Genomic DNA, 18,433 nt, shown 5'->3' with positions numbered 1-18,433 from the left:
CTCTTCTTCACCCACGAGTATAACAAGTCCAAGGGTGGACGCCTGATATTTCCGGCGGGCGTCAATTGCTGATCGCCGCTCATCATCCACACGTTGTAAAATCGACGTAAGTGGTCTTTAAAGGGTTTATTAACACATACGTCTAGTGGCTGCAAAGCAGATGTTAGGCCACCAGGAATGACTATCTGTCGTGTCTTATTTGTAGTGAGAATTTGCTTCACTTCGTTCACGAGGTGACCTCGGAAACTATCTAAAACAAGCAGAGCTGGTTGTTTAACCCAGTCCAGCATGAGTTCTACGTCCATCCAACCCTTTGGTTGCACTCGTACATGAATTCCACGGGGAAACTGTATATTCTTAGGCATCGTTTTCCTCTTGAAAATGATGTAAGGCGGCAACTTTCTTCCGTCAGCTGTAATGGCTAGCATTGCCGTGCATCGCAACTTCTCACTACCGCTGGTTTTCATTAATACACTGCGTGATCCTTTTAGCGCAATAGTGCTGTTGCGAGGCATATCAAAAAAGATTGGAGTCTGATCGGCATTACCGATTTGAGAAAGCAAGTACGAAGTTTCCTTGCGCAAACGTATGACAAATCGGTGAAAATTTACAATCTTGTCCGTGTAATCAGCAGGCAACTTTTGGCTTAGTGTTGTTCTCCTTCGCACTGACAGATTGTGTCGTCGCATGAACCCCTTGATCCACCCACGAGTCGCCTTAAACTGAGTTACCGGTATGTTGTGTTTGCGCGCTACCTCCTGTCCCTTAATTTGTAACATTTCATATGATACACTGCAGCCATTGTTACGTATTTCACTGACGTACCTAAACACTTCTTCGTCAACTATAGGAAACTTCCCTGTTTTAGGACCTCTAAACGCGCGTCTAGAAGGGTTTGTGCTTTTTAGCTTGTTTTTTACTTTCCGCCAGTCGCGCACCAACTTTTCACTCACAGAAAATTTTCTTTCTGCAGCTCTGTTCCCGTGCTGTTCAGCGAAGGCAATTACGCTTAGCTTGAAGCCCGCAGAATAGTTTCTATATTTACCCATAATCGCTTATAAATGCTTCTTCACACGTTAATGTTTTGCGATATAAATGACTTTCCGTAATTGTTCACTATTAAAACAAATTATTTCTGCAAACACCCCGAACACAAATTAAAAACTTAAATTCTCACGCACACATGTCTACAGTAATCACGTAAATCTGAAACAAATAAATGCATCTGTGATCTGTCCATTCCAGAGCAGCCAATACTGTTAGGCAGCAAGGAAGCATGCAGCAATTTATCAGTTTAGCTCGTTGGTTGCGACACACTACTGCGCTTGCGCAAAGCTCGCAAACCGGAGCTCTAGCTAGCGCGGTGTAGATCTACTGTATAGTTGACTGTATTCCGAGACGTCAGTAACAAACATTAATTTTTTTCAATTTCTTTTAAACATACGGTAATTAGGTTAATATTTCTTCCCAGTTATTGATGATTTTACATTACATTACTGACGAGTTTATAAAATAAAACTTTAATAGCATTGGATAATAATTATCTTGACTGCTTGGATAAAAGTTTTCATCCCATGCCCGGACACTTATGACGTAGTAGTAAGATAAGAGTCTAGCGATGACAACTGAGACATCGTAAATAATTCGGCTGACCGTGAGCTGAATAATTTCATGGAAATCTGCGTTATTGTCTTGGATTTCACTTCGTGCGCAATAACACTGGAGCCGGCCCCATGGTGTAGGGGTAGCGTGCTTGCCTCTTACACGGAGGCCTCGGGTTCAATTCACGGCCGGGTCAGGGAATTTTACGTGTATCTGAGGGCTGGTTCGAGGTCCACTCAACCTACCTACCCGGTATTTCCTGGCGACGTTGCCGATAGGCGATAACTTACAGCCTTATGTATTTCAAATGGGAACTCATAATATGTAGGTGGTGAATAAATAGTACACTGTCTCGCAACCACGTTGTCAAACTGCCGATAGCCTACCGGTAAGCCATGCGTCGTACATATACCGGTATTATTTATTTATACGTTGTGCAACATGTCGCAAACGTGACTGTGTTGCCAAATTGCCCATAAACCATACACGTATTTAAATTGCGCATTCATGTGCAACTTACGTTGCAGTTCCATTTACCTTTTAACCAGATTAGTGAACAAAATTTGGACGTGCGACGATTATGTAATTAAAGGTTTAAAGTCCGATTTTTGTATTGAAAATAAAGGATGCGACAATTACGCGGTGGCGACGATTATGCCGTGAAATATGGTATTCTCAGCCATATCTCCCCACCAGATCTTCAACGTAAAAACGCTCTCCTCAGGGAATTTAAAAAATTAATAAATAATTACCAATACATGACGACATCGCCGATATTCATCTGAATCGTCTAAGGTCCCGAAATCCACCAATAAGAACTGCAATAGAACTGAAGAATACCAACTTCAGTATTACTAAGGAATGTCAGGGAAGACAAGATACTAGGCCTGAGTCAACTTTGCCACACACAGGATCGTCACTACCACCTGGATTTGAGCTTCCTCGGAAAACCTGGTCTACTCTTAACAGGATAAGATCGGGCCACAGTAACTGCTCAGATTTCCACTACAAGTGGAAAATAATTCCTACGCCTAACTGCGACTGTTGTGCCTCTAAGCAGACCATCCTGCACATTATCAGCGAATGTCCAAAAAGAAAGTACAGTGGTGATATCAGTGACTTTGCTCATGCACTTCCAGAGACAGTTAGCTATATAAATAACCTGGATATAAATATATAGTTTGTTCTTCAAAATCATTGTGTGTTGTATCTGTAAAGCCATACGCTAAATAAATAATAAATGGGCTGTGCCATTGGTTTTTGCAGTTTCCTTATAACTGGATAGCCTTTGGTGGTGCTATTTGGGATCCAACCAGCCTGTGGGCTGATGACCTAACAGACAGACTAACATGAAGGTCGAAATAGGGTCTGGATCTGAATCAGCTACCTCTTCTTCTGAACCACTGTCATCAAAAATTTCTTCTAACATCTCTGCAATTCCACTTTGCATGATGTAAACAAAACAGTGCAAGTGTGTGTCTTGAGGAGCTAGAAGCCTGGAGTTTAGAAGAAAACACGTGCATAAATGACCTGCTATAAGTTTGAGAAAACAACAACAGAGGACATGAGCGCTCAGTATAGATGTTATAAAAGTTCTACGATGTAGTATATATAGTTTCTGCTCGATTCCAACTCTGGCTGTGTTGATAATGTAATAAATGCGCTGTCCTGAGTCAGTCTCTGGTGAAGACAGTCTGCGCTCCCCACCCCGATACACACTCAGGCTCAGTCTCCAATGTGTTAATGCTCTACTGGTCCGCCTGAAAGATATATTTCGATGCCCTGTTTTAAGGGTTTCAAATGCTCGTGTGATTTATAATTTTATGATATTTAAATAATATATGTGAATTAATGAAGTCATGAATATTTATTTATATTGGGTAGTGTAGAAAAGAAGTAAAATCTTGATTATTAAGCCATGGTAAATGTAAAAAAAGGACTGTACAGGTATAATTCAGTAATTTAATTTTAATTTCTATCATTATAAGTATCTCAGTGTACAGTACAAATGATGTATCATCTTTTAGTCATATAAATATCTTCTGTTTAACCCTAGAGCAGTGATCGTAGCAGGTGGCACCATGCAGCCTATAGAAGAATTCCGTGATCAGTTGTTTGCGATGGCAGGAGGAAACCCTGAACGTGTCTTCCAGTTCTCGTGTGGACACGTCATTCCTCCCGAGAATATTCTCCCTATCATTCTTTCCAGTGGTCCCTCAGGGAAGCAACTTGACTTCTCCTATCAAGCACGTAACTCTTTAGCGACAGTGAGTACAATTTTTTATTATTTGAATTATAATCATTGTAATCGTCTCTGGCTGAAATATTGGCTTACACATCTGTCGTTAAGCAGTGCATTTCTTTCAGAGGAAGAATGTTACAATGACAATTTAATTATTTAAGGCTATTTTCTTGGATATTTAATAAGATTGGACATAACTTTATGAAAAAGAAAGTCATGTTCAACTGTATATATTAATTAATCTTGCATAAAAGTATATATTCTTATCGCCAATGAGTACTATTTAATGTTATTTATTTAAGCATACATCTTTCACCTTGTTTAAAGGCTTCTTCATCGTGTAATTCTTTTGATCAGCACCATAAATAATACATTAATATAGTTCAATCATATACGGTAAAACCTCGTTAAGACATTTCTGCCGCGGACAAGAAAAAATAACGTGTTAAGCGAGAAAACGTAATACTGAATATACGAATAAAATCTATCCAACAGGGATATGGAAACACTAGATAAGATTTTTTTTCGTCATGACGGCATTTTACATTGTGTATCTGTGGATACAGTGAAACTATATCTACCATTTTTGAAAATGAGAGGAGAATATGAAAAGATGTGAAAAACACATAGAACAAATATGAAAACTTTTTCCAATTGAGGATTGTAAAATGCGAACAGTGCACTGAAAGGTAATGAGAAATATTTACACAGAGGCCCATAAAAATATCAAGTAATGTTGCAGATCACACTCTTTCTAACACAAATGGTAGTAGAAGCCTCGTATTTTAGACTAGTGGGTTATTAAGCATTATTTTCTGGTTACATTCTTGGACAATGCATTGGAAGTTATATTCAACCACGTGGGATTGCAACTTTGGCCACCATTTTAAACGTGACAAAACTTTGATTGGACCAGCTCGAATGATGAAGTCTAAACTGGAAGGTGCAAGTTTCAACATTCACGCTAGCTCTGCGCGCTTAAAGATGTGGGTGCCAGTCCACTTTCTGAATCCATATCTAGGCTCTCACAAAACAAATATGCACCATGCAAATCAACTTCACACAATTACGTTCCTAATCCAGATGTAGGCTATCAGGCGACACATATTCGCTACATTTCACTGTACCACTCAACAAAATATAAATTTGTAATTTCTGAATGGAATGTGAAATACAAGCACAAACAGGCTCACTGTGTTATTCAGCAATCTCGCTGGTAACTGGCATGCAAAACTGAACATTTCTGACGCTAACAGCTTGCTCCCCAAAGTTGCAAATTATTCTGTGAAGTTGATGAATTCAAGGCCTTTTCCCATTATCATGCAACTGTGGCGAGGGCTCTTTCTTACCCTAGTTAGAAATCATGTTCCTTTCACAAGGGGTGACAAATATTATTTTCTCTACTAGGAAAAATGTGATCGTACTAAGTGGTAATAGTGGAAGTTCATGACACGGTAAGTGAGGTATTTTATATAGGTTTAATGTGATGAGAATCGGAACTCCGAATTTACGATGTGCTAAGCGGGAAAGCGTATTAATGAGGAACGCACTAACAAGGTTTTACTGTATATATATTTTGTGTGTTTATAAGAACTCTGCACTTCTAATTAAAATCCGTAAATCAAATTAAAGTTGAAATTAAATTTGCATTTACATTTTATATAGAAGTTAATAAATCAAAATAAGAATTGAAATTAAACTTAAATAAAAAAAAAATAAAATACTAGGACAATGTCATGACTTCAGGCTAGTCTACACGACAACACTAGGTTTAATATAATGGTCCGTTATTGGACATTATAAATTTTCCAGCTAACTCATTCTTGGTTGCCTGCATTTCGCCCTCGTGTGCTAAGTTAGGCTCGTCAGTTGGGACTTAGCACACCACCCAAGACGCAAGGCTAGTGCATACCGTGGAGGCCACTGCATAGGCTACTTGAAGCCACCAGCAGTGCCAATGCACTATGAGAGCTATGTCTCATTTTCAAAAATTGATGCCTGCCTGGCCATCAAATGATGTAGATATTGATTCCCATTAGATATTGATTCCCATAGGGAACCTAAAATATTTGTCCCGAATGAGTAAATTTATAATACCAATATAATGGTCCGTTATTGGACATTATAAATTTTCCAGCTAACTCATTCTTGGTTGCCTGCGTTTCGCCCTTGTGTGCTCGTCAGTTGGGACTTAGCACACCACCCAAGACGCAAGGCTAGTGCATACCGTGGAGGCATTGGCACTGCTGGTGGCTTCAAGTAGCCTATGCAGTGGCCTCCACGGTATGCACTAGCCTTGCGTCTTGGGTGGTGTGCTAAGTCCCAACTGACGAGCCTAACTTAGCACACGAGGGCGAAACGCAGGCAACCAAGAATGAGTTAGCTGGAAAATGTACGGACCATTATATTGGTATTGTAAATTTACTCATTCGGGACAAATATTTTAGGTTCCCTATGGGAATCAATATCTACATCAAACGACACTAGGTTTCCCAACAAAGTTTTGTAACTAGCTTTTTTTGAACACGCATGCTTGAATTGCAGTTGTGACTTAAATTACAACACTAGCAACTTCCAGATACTTCCAACGTTTTGTGAAACTATACTAGTAATTTGAAGGTTATAAAGGTTTTCATCCTTTACTTGGTTTGCAAAATGAAGTGGGGATGTGAGGAAATAGTGAAATGTCTCGACTTGTATGCGGTTGAAAAGTGTTTCTGGAATTTTAACTATATACATTTTAAAAATTGAATCATATAATTATTTTAAACTTGAATTTATTCTGAAAGGAAAGTATGAATGTGCTGACAGTTGATGAACTCGGTAACAAAATCCATTGTGTTAGGAATACCTGCACAAATGCACTCAGTCAGCAAGATAGAGAATAGGAAAGTGTCTGTTAGCGCTCAGAAGAAATGTTTACCAAGAATTCCCTAATTCAACATTGCTGATTCCTTCTCAGGAAAATAGTTTCCAAAAGAAGTTACTTAGATCTGGAAAGTATGATTTATTAACATTTACAAAATATCACGTTAAGATAAAGAGTGAGATTCTTTCTTCCTTTTCAGGTTTTAAAAATAGTTTAAGAATCTTCAACAACTATCTCTTTCAGTAAGGTTGCAGAACATCTAAACATGATCTGTTTATCTATTCCCTATTCCATATTTGTTTCTTCTTTTATCAACCTTTAGTGTCACTAACAATATCTCTGCTGCAGCTCTAGTTGTTGCAAGGATCTGAGCATCCATAATAAATTAGATAAGACTGAACATCCTGTGGGTGGGGGGCACAGACGAAGAATACACCCACAGTATCCCGTGCCTGTTGTAAGAGGCAACTAAAAGGGGTGACCAAGGGATGATTGAATTAGAACCATGAGACGACTTGTAATTAGTACCATCACACATGGAACACTGTGGGTTACCTTTGCTTGCGAGTAATACTACTATGTTAGGTACACAATAGGTTTGTGATTAGAAGGTGAACCAGTATGGGTTTTACAGTACCCGTGACTAGTACCACTATATGTGGAACATCACGGGAAACACCATTGGTCTGTGTTACCTGTGCATATTACATTACCTGTGAGTAGTGCAACAATGTGTGGAACACCATAAGTCTGCGTTATGATTAGTACCGCTACATGAGAAGTACCATGGTTCTTACTTTCCTAGCGATAAGTAGTCTACCATTATGAGGGGCCGTTGACCTGGATTTTGGACTCCTTTAGACAACAAGCATCATTGATTCAGGACTGTGCTTTGGAAGCAACCCCTTGGTCAGTATATGCTATTGTTTTAAGATAGTTTCTGGGAAGGTGGGGCATTGCGGGCCAGATCCACTGTTTCAAGTTCATAATCCTTGTTCATCGTCTCTTTTTTTTTAAATTCTAGTCAGTGGATTAATTTTGGAATTATTTTAAACTTTCATTATTGTGAGCTGGATACACTGATTATTTTAAATTGATATTCATCTATACATTCTTTATCATCATGTTCTGAATTCTGGTCAGTGGATGAGTTTTGGACTTTTAAATTGTCATTACATTTTGTCTCATTTCATGTCATTAGGGGCTGATGACCTAGATGTTAGGCCCCTTTAAACAACAAGCATCATATTTATCAGATAATGCTGAAGTGAAATGCAGGAGATATCATGAAATTTCAGTATTGTACTCATTTGTGTTGCCATGTAAACAACTAGGCCTATTCATGTAATTTCTTTTGTGAAATTAGTCATGAAACGTAGTGTCATCATCTAAACTAGGTTTTATGTCCTTTAGTGTCTCGGTCTAAAACTGCATACATTGACACTGATAGACAATTACATAACAAATTCGAACCAAAAATATATTACATTCATCCAATTTAAACATTTTTGATAAAACCACATAAAGAATTTCTTTTTTACAATTTACTCTTGTTAGTCCCTTTTCTTAAACAATTTGTGTCCCTCTATGTTTCAGTTGAATGAGCTAGGGAGAGTTTTGCAGAATGTCTGTAATGTTGTACCAGCAGGTATGGTATGTTTCTTCCCATCTTACGAGTACGAGAAACTAGTATTTGCTCACTTGGAAAAAACTGGCACTCTGCAGAAGCTGGAGACTAAGAAAAAGGTATGAGTATATTCTTAAAAATAATACTGTAGACAATGACTTGATTGCCTTGCAGAAAAACTGGTACACTTGATCATTCCCTGACAAACTTCACTGTCGTTTAAGAATCGAATTTCAGGAAAATACATGAAGGATATCTTAGAAAAACCTATTTTGTAATGTAAACTATTTAAAATATTCAAAGTGATAAATATTACTATGAGCTTTTTATAAACCCATTTTTACCCCAGAGTTTTTACATTCTTATTAAAGACTTATTTTGACTTCTTTAAATATACCATATTTGCTCACGTATTAAACCCCCCTTTTTTCCCACTTTTACAGCCCAAAAAAGTAAGGCAGGGTCCAATAACCTTAAATTTTCTGCAGTGAACACATGACTTCTAAGCTATAAAGAGCTATAAATTGTACATGTAAATATTCTACACTATTCTTTAACAAATTTTAAATGTATTTGATTTATACTGGTTATTTTCGTTGGAAGGCAGTATTTCTAAATGTAAAAAGGCAATAAATGCTGAACATAAGTTTAGGCCTACATATAAAGTAAATACAGTCAGTTTTAGTTATTTGTATCATGTAATTCGTTTCACCTCATTAATTCCTCTGATGAGGTTGACAGCAGAAAAGGCATACGGTCATAAAAACTCGCTACGAAGATTTGTCTCACTTCATACTCGACCCTGTAGAGAAACAACTGAGCTCATGGGGAGGAGGAAAGTGATGTTGGTGAAATTACGCTTGAGGAAGTGAAAAGAATGGTAAATAAACTCCATTGGCATAAAGCAGCAGGAATAGATGAAAATAGACCTGAAATAGTGAAGTATAGTGGGAAGGCAGGGATGAAATGGCTTTGTAGAGTAGTAAGATTAACATGGAATGTTGGTAAGGTACCTTCAGATTGGACAAAAGCAGTAAATTCACCTACCTATCTACAAGCAAGGGAACAGGAAGGATTGCAACAACTCGAAGTATCTCATTGATTAGTATACCAGGCAAAGTATTCACTGTCATCTTGGAAGGGAGGATCCGATGAGTATTTGAGAGGAAGTTGGATGAAAACCAGTGTGGTTTCAGACCACAGAGGGGCTGTCAGGATTAGATTTTCTGTATGCGCCAGGTACTTGAAAAATGCTATGCGAGGAATAGTGTTTATGTTCGTAGATCTAAAGTAACTTGTCATCATCATATAGGCTCATATTACAATGGGTTTGCCACTCCCGAAGGCATTTTAGAGCTACTGCCAACCGAAACTTGTAGGCCGCTCCTAAGGTGGAAAACAGGCGCATTTTGTAGCCGCTCCTCTGGAGTGCAGACGCTACAGTTGATATGAGGTTTCAGTGGTATTTTCTCCACTGAGGGCCCATTTCCCTTCCATAAGGACTCCTCCACCCTTAGCCATTGGTCCTTATAATGGGTCAGGAAGATGATGGCGAGCAAGCGAAGTCTATGCTCTTTGCTGATAACATTGTAGTTTGGGGAGATAATGAAGAGGAAGTACAGATACAAGTTGATTTATGGACTGAGGAGATAAGAAATTTTGGAATGAAAATTAGTACTACGAAAAGAAAGACTTTGATCATGACAAGAGGTACAGAAAATCCAGGGGAGTGATAAAAATAGGAAAAGAACCTCTTGAAGTAATGAAAATTTTTAAATATTTGGGCAGCATGATGTCTCAAGATGGAAATTTGGATGGAGAAATTGATTTAAGAATACAACAGTCTGCAAGATTCTACCACTGTGTGAGAGACATTTTATGGAACAAAGATGTACCAGTGAAGTGCAAGAAGGTTTTATACTCGTCCTATTATAAACCTATACTGACCTATGCTTCAGCAACCTGGGTGTTGACTAAGTGGAATCAGAGTAAGATACAAGGAGCTGAAATGAGGTTCTCGAGGAGCAAACAGGGAAAGACAAGACGAGATAGAATATGAAACGAGGAAATGAGAAGCGTGGGAGTGTGAAAAACTTCAAGAAGAGATTGATATAGCAAAGCTAAAATGGTTTGGACACATGATGAGAATGCCAGGAGAGAGACTACCAAAGAGAACTGTTACGTGGTTACCCGTGGAATGCAGAGGTGAAAGAAGGTGCGGGCTGGAATGGGTCTAACTACAATCCAAGAAATGAATTAAAATTTTAACGAAGGTTATATTTTTGAAAATCGCAACTTAACAATTTTCACATAGAATTTGAAAATTTAACAACAAGTCAACAAAATCAACAATCAGGTGTATGACTAGGAAAAGCCAAGATTCAGAACAATTCTGGGCCTTACGCCCCTCGTTTTACTATTTCCTTGGGCTCATAGCTCAAAACACATATCTACCAAAGGGCAGAAATCCCCTAATTGCATGGAGCCCTTGCTCCCACCTAGCAATGTCAAGCACATATCCAAATATAAGAAAGAGCTGACCCACTCTCAATTTTTCCAGCCTATTAAAGGCAATACCAGACTTTTACACAAAATTGCCATCAAGGCACAGCTTACATCAAATGAAACAGGGGTATCTTGTAACCAACCTACTGGGTCTTCGTTGAAAAAGAATAGGTTAAGAAAATGGCCCAAAATGCAAAACAGAATGGAGGCGTGAATTTGCACTCCTACATGAAACTTCTTAAAACCTAAGAGGTGCAAGGCCAATGAAACAGGGGCTATTCCCAAACTATGGAGGTGACTCGTATAAGAAAATTTAATACATTAAGGAAGAAAAGGTTACCAAAAGGTAGTCACCTCAAGGCAAAATGAAGGGGAGCTCGAGAGGGTAAAGCACTCTCTATCCCCGATTTACAGTTAAAGATATATGAAGTTTTACAAAAGTGACGACAATTTACATGTTTGAAGATAGGTTTTGGACCTTCCCTGCGGGTTAAACTGCTGAGCTAGCAAGAAATAAAGTGGCCATTAGCTTGTTGAAGAGCTGCTGCCGGATGAAAGAGGCGCTTCCCGCCTCCTGCTACACTTCCCTACACAATGCTAGATGTAGTTTGAGTGGCCGAGAGACAGGAAAATCAGCAGTTTTTATACTCTCGGGGAAGATTCGAGAACTTTCATGAATAATTAAGACACCCCCACAGTCGTTTATTGGCTGGCTAAAAGTTACACATCAAAATTGAAGAAGAAAGACACGATTGGTCAAAAATTAATTACAGAAATAATTGATTGGCTAACTTCAAAACTGTCGAAAAGAAAAGATTTATATTGCCAACACACAAATGAAAGAATGAAATTTAGTAAAGAACAAACTTATGAATACAAAATTTCTTCGAATAAAGTTCTTCCACTTCGCACCAGGGTGCATGGTCATAGTTTTTTGTAGAGACATCTTCAGAGAATGTCCACACTTCTTGATCAATAGAAAACAAAACAAGTTGAACTCCACACAGTACTGACAACTTCGTAATCACAAAATTTACGGTAGTGACATCTTCTGAGAAAACTTGAGTTGATACAGTTGTTAAAGTTCAGAGTTTCTCCTGTAGAGTACTTTAAGGCGAAATTGAAATGTGCAGCGTAGAGGTGTACCAGCCGGTATAAGAACATTCATGGATACAGAGACTGCAAAGAGGTCTAGGGGACGGCCTAGAATGAGATGGAGGAGCTCTGTGGTGGACTGTATTGTAATATATTCCACACAAAAGAAAAAAGGTCTGAATAGTCTATGAAGTTCTAGGCAACACGGAGGTAACAAAAGTAGCTTTATCACTTGTTATGTTATATACAGAATGTGCAACATTTTATGCTGATCAATAATGTATACACTTTTCACTATCTTGAACTGTTGTAAAGGTAAGAGAAATAAAAATAGGACTAGAAAAATATAATACATTCACATCACTCCAACACACAGATTGCTTACTCATACTCATTATCGGCATCTTCAGGGTTGCTTTTCTTTCTTCCTGCCTTCATGGGTCTCCAGTAATGTTCTGATTTACGGTAGCAGTGTTGATGGACACCACAATTACATCCTGGGCACCAGAAGTGTCTGCATGTCTTTTTCTGCAATTGAACAGAGGGGTGGTGGTGAGGGTGCACCAACTGATGTCAGAATCATTTCCTTCTTCCAGAACGACATCAGTATCTTCTTCGCCTTCTAAATTTAATACAGTCAGGAATTTCACTTCGCCATGATTTCAGATGCAAATACCATGGAAACACTCGCTGGGCAACCATAACAAGATGACTGTTTGCATAATGTTCTTTTTTCCGTACATATACCAGCCTTCTCCACGAATCTAAATTACAATACCTATGTGTTATAATTATGAACAGACTTTCCTTTTTAAAGTGATGTATAATATCTGATCAATACCTGACAGCAAAAGGAGCTATCACGAGATTAGTAAGCACTGACATAATGTTTCATGGTCGTGACTTTAGCGATAGAGTTACACATAAATATGTCACAATCACGACGTTGAGCGGTTATAGGATTAAGGGTAGGTTATTAAAATCAATCGAAGGCATTTATGTTGACAATTAGACTGAAGTGAGAATTGATGGTAGAATGAGTTCTTGGTTCAGGGTACTTACAGGGGTTAGACAAGGCTGTAATCTTTCACCTTTGTTCGTAGTTTACATGGATCATCTGCTGAAAGATATAAAGTGGCAGGGAGGGATTCTGTTAGGTGGAAACATAGTAAGCAGTCTGGCCTATGCTGACGACTTGGTCTTAATGGCGGATTGTGCCGAAAGCCTGCAGTCTAATATCTTGGAACTTGAAAATAGGTGCAATGAGTATGGTATGAAAATTAGCCTTTTGAAGACTAAACTGATGTCAGTAGGTACGAAATTCAGCAGAATTTAATGCCAGATTGGTGATACAAAGCTGGAACAGTTAGGTAATTCCAAGTATTTAGGATGTGTATTGTGCTAGGATGATAATATAGTAAATGCAGTGAGCTCGCAGTTGCGATCAACAGTATTCTGTAAGAAGGAAGTCAGCTCCCAGACGAAACTATTTTTACATTGGTCTGTTTTCAGACCAACTTTGCTTTATGGGAGCAAAAGCTGGGTGGACTCAGGATATCTTATTCATTAGAAGTAACAGGCATGAAAGTAGCGAGAATGATTGCTGGTACAAACAGGTGGAAAAAATGGCAGGAGGGTATTCGGAATGAGGAGATAAAGGCTAAGTTAGAAATGAACTCAATGGATGAAGCTGTACGCATAAACTGGCTTCGATGGTGGGGTCGTGTGATGCGAATGGAGGAGGATAGGTTACCTAAGAGAATAATGGACTCTGTTATGGAGGGTAAGAGAAGTGGAGGGAGACCAAGACGACGATGGTTAGACTCGGTTTCTAACGATTTTAAGATGAGGCCACAGCACTAGTTGCAAACAGAGGATTGTGGCGACGTTTAGTAAATTCACAGAGGCTAGCAGATTGAATGCTGAAAGGCATAACGGTCTATAATGATGATGTATGTATGTATGTATGTATGTATGTATGTATATATGTATGTATGTAAGAACTTAATGGTCATACATTTTTCTCTCATTTGATCAGTAGGCCTACCACACCATAAATCTGAGTAAACCTAATCACTCCTTTCATTTGAATTATCGTCTATGCTGCCATCTTCCCTGCTATTGGCGTGTCGTCATTCCAAATGACGTCATCTTCATTGCCATCTCGTCAATCATGCACTGCAATCGAGAGCATTCAAGGTCCCGTCTTTTTGCAACTTTTAAAAATAGTTTCATTCCCGACTATAGAGTCCAAACAGTGAGAATCTATTCCCAAATGGTTTCTGGGGATGGTCTCTGATATTCCCAGTCAGTGTATGCATAGCAGAAGCCACTCCTTCCAAATAAAGCCATCCTGTAGAAAGCGTGCCAAACCACCAGCTGATAAGTAGCGTATATTATGAGTTATGAGTTTTCTCATCTTGGGGCGGTGCAGCTCTTTTTAGACATGCCATCAGTGGAGGGGAGTTGCATGCACCATTTTTACAGCATGTCAGCCTTCCTGCCATTCATAAATCTCTGGCAGTACAGCACTAGGAATCAATTTCAGGCTCCTGAGAACGGCAGCTAATTGTGCTAACCATTACACTGGCGTACATTCTTAACTACAAAAAACAGACATATAGCATGACTGATGCGTTCTTGCAATGCACAAGTTGGATACGACACTATTCACCTATTTGTGCAACGTCATGAGAGCTGCAGTAGGCCTACTGCTATGGAGGCTGACATTTCTTAACTACAAAACACAGGTGTATCGCATGACTTCAACGCGTGTTTTCATTGCAAGGGTCGTATGGACGAAACTATTGACAAATCTGTGTGATGTCCTCAGACTTGCAGAAAGGCTTGTACCCACTTTGAAGCATAATCGTTGTTCTTCTCTGACGAATTACATTACCGCATTTGCTCGTGTATTAGACCCCCTCCCTGGCTTTTTGAGGCGAAGAAAATGGAAAAAATAAATCTCGCCTATAAGACCCCCCAACGCAATTCATCACAGAATGATGACGATTCCGCTTCGAAGCGGGTACAAGTCTTATCGCAGTTCTGATGACACCGCACAAATTTGTGAATAGTTTTGTCCGTACGACCCACGCAATGAAAAACACGTCTAATCCATGCGGTACATCTGTGTTTTGTAGTTAAGAAATGTCCGCCTCTGTAGCGTAGGTCTACTGCAGCTCTGATGGCGTCGCACAAATAATGAATAGGCCTAGCTTCATGTCCAATCCGCACATTGCAACCATGCATCAGTCATGCTATATGTCTGTGTTTTGTAGTTAATAATGTCCGCCAGCGTATTGGCTAGCACCATTAGCGTAGTTGCTGTTTTCGTGGGTCTGACTTCGATTCACGGTACCGTACTGCCAGAGATTTACGAATGGCAGGAAGGCTGATATGCGGTAAAAGTGGTACCTGTAACTCCCCTCCACTGGGCGTGTCTAAAAAGAGCTGTATCACCTCGGGATGAGGAAATGAGTTTACTTAAGTTGAGAAATATTCGCGGTTGTTGCTATTTATACAGCAGGCGAGATCATTAGCAAAGTGGTTGTTTAATATCTCGTAACTCGGGCCATTATAGGTATATATTTGGAGAGAAGGAAGTTTAAAACGTGATAAAAGTTATCCAATTAAAACGATCGTTTTACTCGCCAACGTACCTAACAAATAATAATAATAATAATTTTATGTCCCGACGTACTTTAAACAATTTTCAGAGACGCCAAACAAACTAGGGTATGCGTTAATAAAAAAAAAAGAGACAACGACGTACAGAATTAAACATTATGATAATAAAACTCATTACCGCCACACCTGTAGATATCCATAAATGCGGTATATTTTTCCGTCGAACTGTTGGCACTATCAGGGCGATAATATACCTAACCTAAACAATGTGGTCTGTCTTATCTCATGAACAGCTGTTTACGCAAATCCTGATGTGATAAATGTAGAGAACAAGCATGAAATATACTCAAAACTATGGGTCTGTGTTTCAACTGCCGCAGTTATCAGAAGAATGTATCCAGTTATTATGTATTACATTCGGAAGTACAACTCGTAACATACGCTACTTATCAGGTGTTGGTTTGGCATGTCTTCTACAGTACGGCTTTATTCGGAAGGAGTGGCTTCTGCTACATATACACCTACTGGGAATATCAGAGACCACTGTTTAGACTCTATAGTCGCGAACAAAATTATTTTTAAGAGTTTCAAAAGAGGGGACCTCGTATGCTCTTGATTGCAGTGCATGGCTCAAAGAGAATAAAGCATGGCTGATGTGAGTGATGAGAGATAGCAGTGAAGATGACGTCACTTACAATGCCGGCACGCCGGTAGCAAGGCAGGGAAGTTGGTGGTGCAAGGCGACAATTCAAATGAAAGCAGTGATCCGGTTTACTGTGTGGTAGGCCTACTGTTGAACTGACAGAGACAAATGACTGGCCATTAAGTTATTTTGTATCAATATTTAATTATATGATAACACGATACCCTTATCCCTTTCTTCTACGGGATCGAGTATGAAGTGAGACGAATCTTCGTAGTGAGTTTTTATGGCCGTATGCCCTTCCTGATGTCAACCTCACCAGAGGAATTAATGAGATGTAACGAATGACGTGATATGAATTTTAAAAAAAACGGACTTTTATATGTACCGTAGGCCTGAAAGTCGTGTTCACAATTTTTTGTCTTTTTACGTTTAGAAATACTGCCTTCCGACAAAAATAGCCAGTATAACTTAAATACATTCTAAGTTTGTTAAATAATAGTATAGAATGTTTACATGCACAATTTATAGCTCTTTATAACCTAGAAGTCATGTGTTCGCTGCACAAAATTTTGAGGTTATCGCATATTGGACCCCCCTTTAATATTTTTGGCTGTAAAAGTGGGAAAAAAAGGGGTCTAATACGTGAGTAAATACGGTAAATAATGCCCAGAGACAAAGAGAAGAAATGAATGAAAGAAGAACTGAATTGATGAAGAGGGAGCTTATCTATGTAAGGACAGCATGTATGAAGATGTGGAAATTGCCCTTTTGTGTTTTTATGTTTGTCTTAGTCTCCTCTTTCTGTTGCTCTTTCCCTCTGTCCAGTTAATGTATTTATCTTATTCCGTTTTATGCTCTGTCTGTATGGCTGGACTTGACACTTGTTTGATCCTTTCCACTCCTTTATTTATTAAATTCTTTCTTTCTTTCTTTCTTTCTTTCTTTCTTTCTTTCTTTTATTTGACAGGTGTTTCGAGAACCTAAGCAAGCAGGAATGGTGGATCAAGTGTTAGCAGAATATGCAAGTTGTATTGAACAAGCAAAGATGAATCCTGCTTCTGGTAGCAATGGAGCGTTGCTTCTAAGTGTTGTAGGTAAGTTTATTCTCTTACTCTGGAGTTATGTTGCCTCATTCGTTTATTAATGGAACATTCCTTGTTGCAGGGCTGCCGTAAGATGACATATACATGAACAATTACCTTTTTATGATAATAATATAATAACAAAAGGAACATAAAAAGAACAACTATATGAAGCTGACAAGAGAAAGTCACGGTTCTGAAGTGGTGTGGGTGGTGATTATTGTTTCAGAAGGAAGTAGAACTGGGCAACCATCCTTTATTAACAATAATAATGAGAGGGGGAAAATGGAAGGGGCCCAACGCTTCGAAAAATCAAGGTATCAGCTAAAGAAAGACGAGCTACGACGGGCGTGAGAATAAAAGACTCCCTAGGCCTCGCAACGTTATGCTGTTGAGGTCGGAAAACAACAAGAGTTGACCAAGGGAGGCCGGATGGGATAGATGATAGTGAAGAGCCTGGCACAAATAAGTGGAGTTATGCCAGGACTCAGCTAAGAGCCCCATGGCCACTAACCCACACTCTCAAGTTAAGATCCCCTGGGGCCCCTTTTAGTCACCTCTTATGACAGGGAGGGAATACTGCGGGTGTTATTCTACTGTCCCCCACCCACAGAGGGACCACAGCTATGAGGTCACTGCTTTCATTCAAACTTTGGGAGGTTCATCCACTTAAACAGATACACGTCTGATGGTTTGTGCCATTATTTAACAACCTGCATACCTAATGACAATTTTTGCGTGTGAATATCTGTAACACTGCTGGTCTAGTGATCAGCGTCCCCGACACATTTGGTGTTTACTTGACAAAATTTATTAAGACTCAGCCATAGACGCCCAAGAGAGATCTGCAGTTTATAAATTTCATATTCGCTGTTCCTTATTGTCACCAATATCATACAATAACCTTGAAAGGAAATGATTCTGGTTCCACTTTATTCAATACCAAACAGATTCTTAAAATCTTTAACTTATTAACATTATTAAACTTTGTGGTGATCTGCTTCGCAGGCAGCTTGTTTTCCTCACTATCTTCTATAACCTTAATCCTTGTGTTCAAGTCTAAAACCATATGTTTTTTTCCATCCATCACGTTTTAAATTACTGCAATTATGAGACAACTTTCTGTGACAGCTTT

General features: G+C 39.0%; 1 protein-coding gene across 3 annotated transcripts in view; it reads left to right on the top strand.

Moving 5' to 3' along the window:
• Nucleotides 1-18,433, top strand: part of LOC136883240 (ATP-dependent DNA helicase DDX11) — a 153,319-nt gene that overhangs the window by 107,885 nt on the left and 27,001 nt on the right. For all 3 annotated transcript variants that reach the window (XM_067155448.2, XM_067155446.2, XM_067155447.2), the window contains 3 exons: nt 3,659-3,869; nt 8,310-8,459; nt 17,184-17,310. In XM_067155448.2, the coding sequence (XP_067011549.2) occupies nt 3,659-3,869; nt 8,310-8,459; nt 17,184-17,310 (488 nt within the window). The remainder of the gene's footprint in view (nt 1-3,658; nt 3,870-8,309; nt 8,460-17,183; nt 17,311-18,433) is intronic.

This window comes from Anabrus simplex, chromosome 11 (assembly GCF_040414725.1).
Source record: "Anabrus simplex isolate iqAnaSimp1 chromosome 11, ASM4041472v1, whole genome shotgun sequence".
NCBI lineage: Eukaryota > Metazoa > Arthropoda > Insecta > Orthoptera > Tettigoniidae > Anabrus > Anabrus simplex.
Note: the sequence above shows the minus strand (reverse complement) of the source record. Positions and strands in the feature narration are given on the sequence as shown.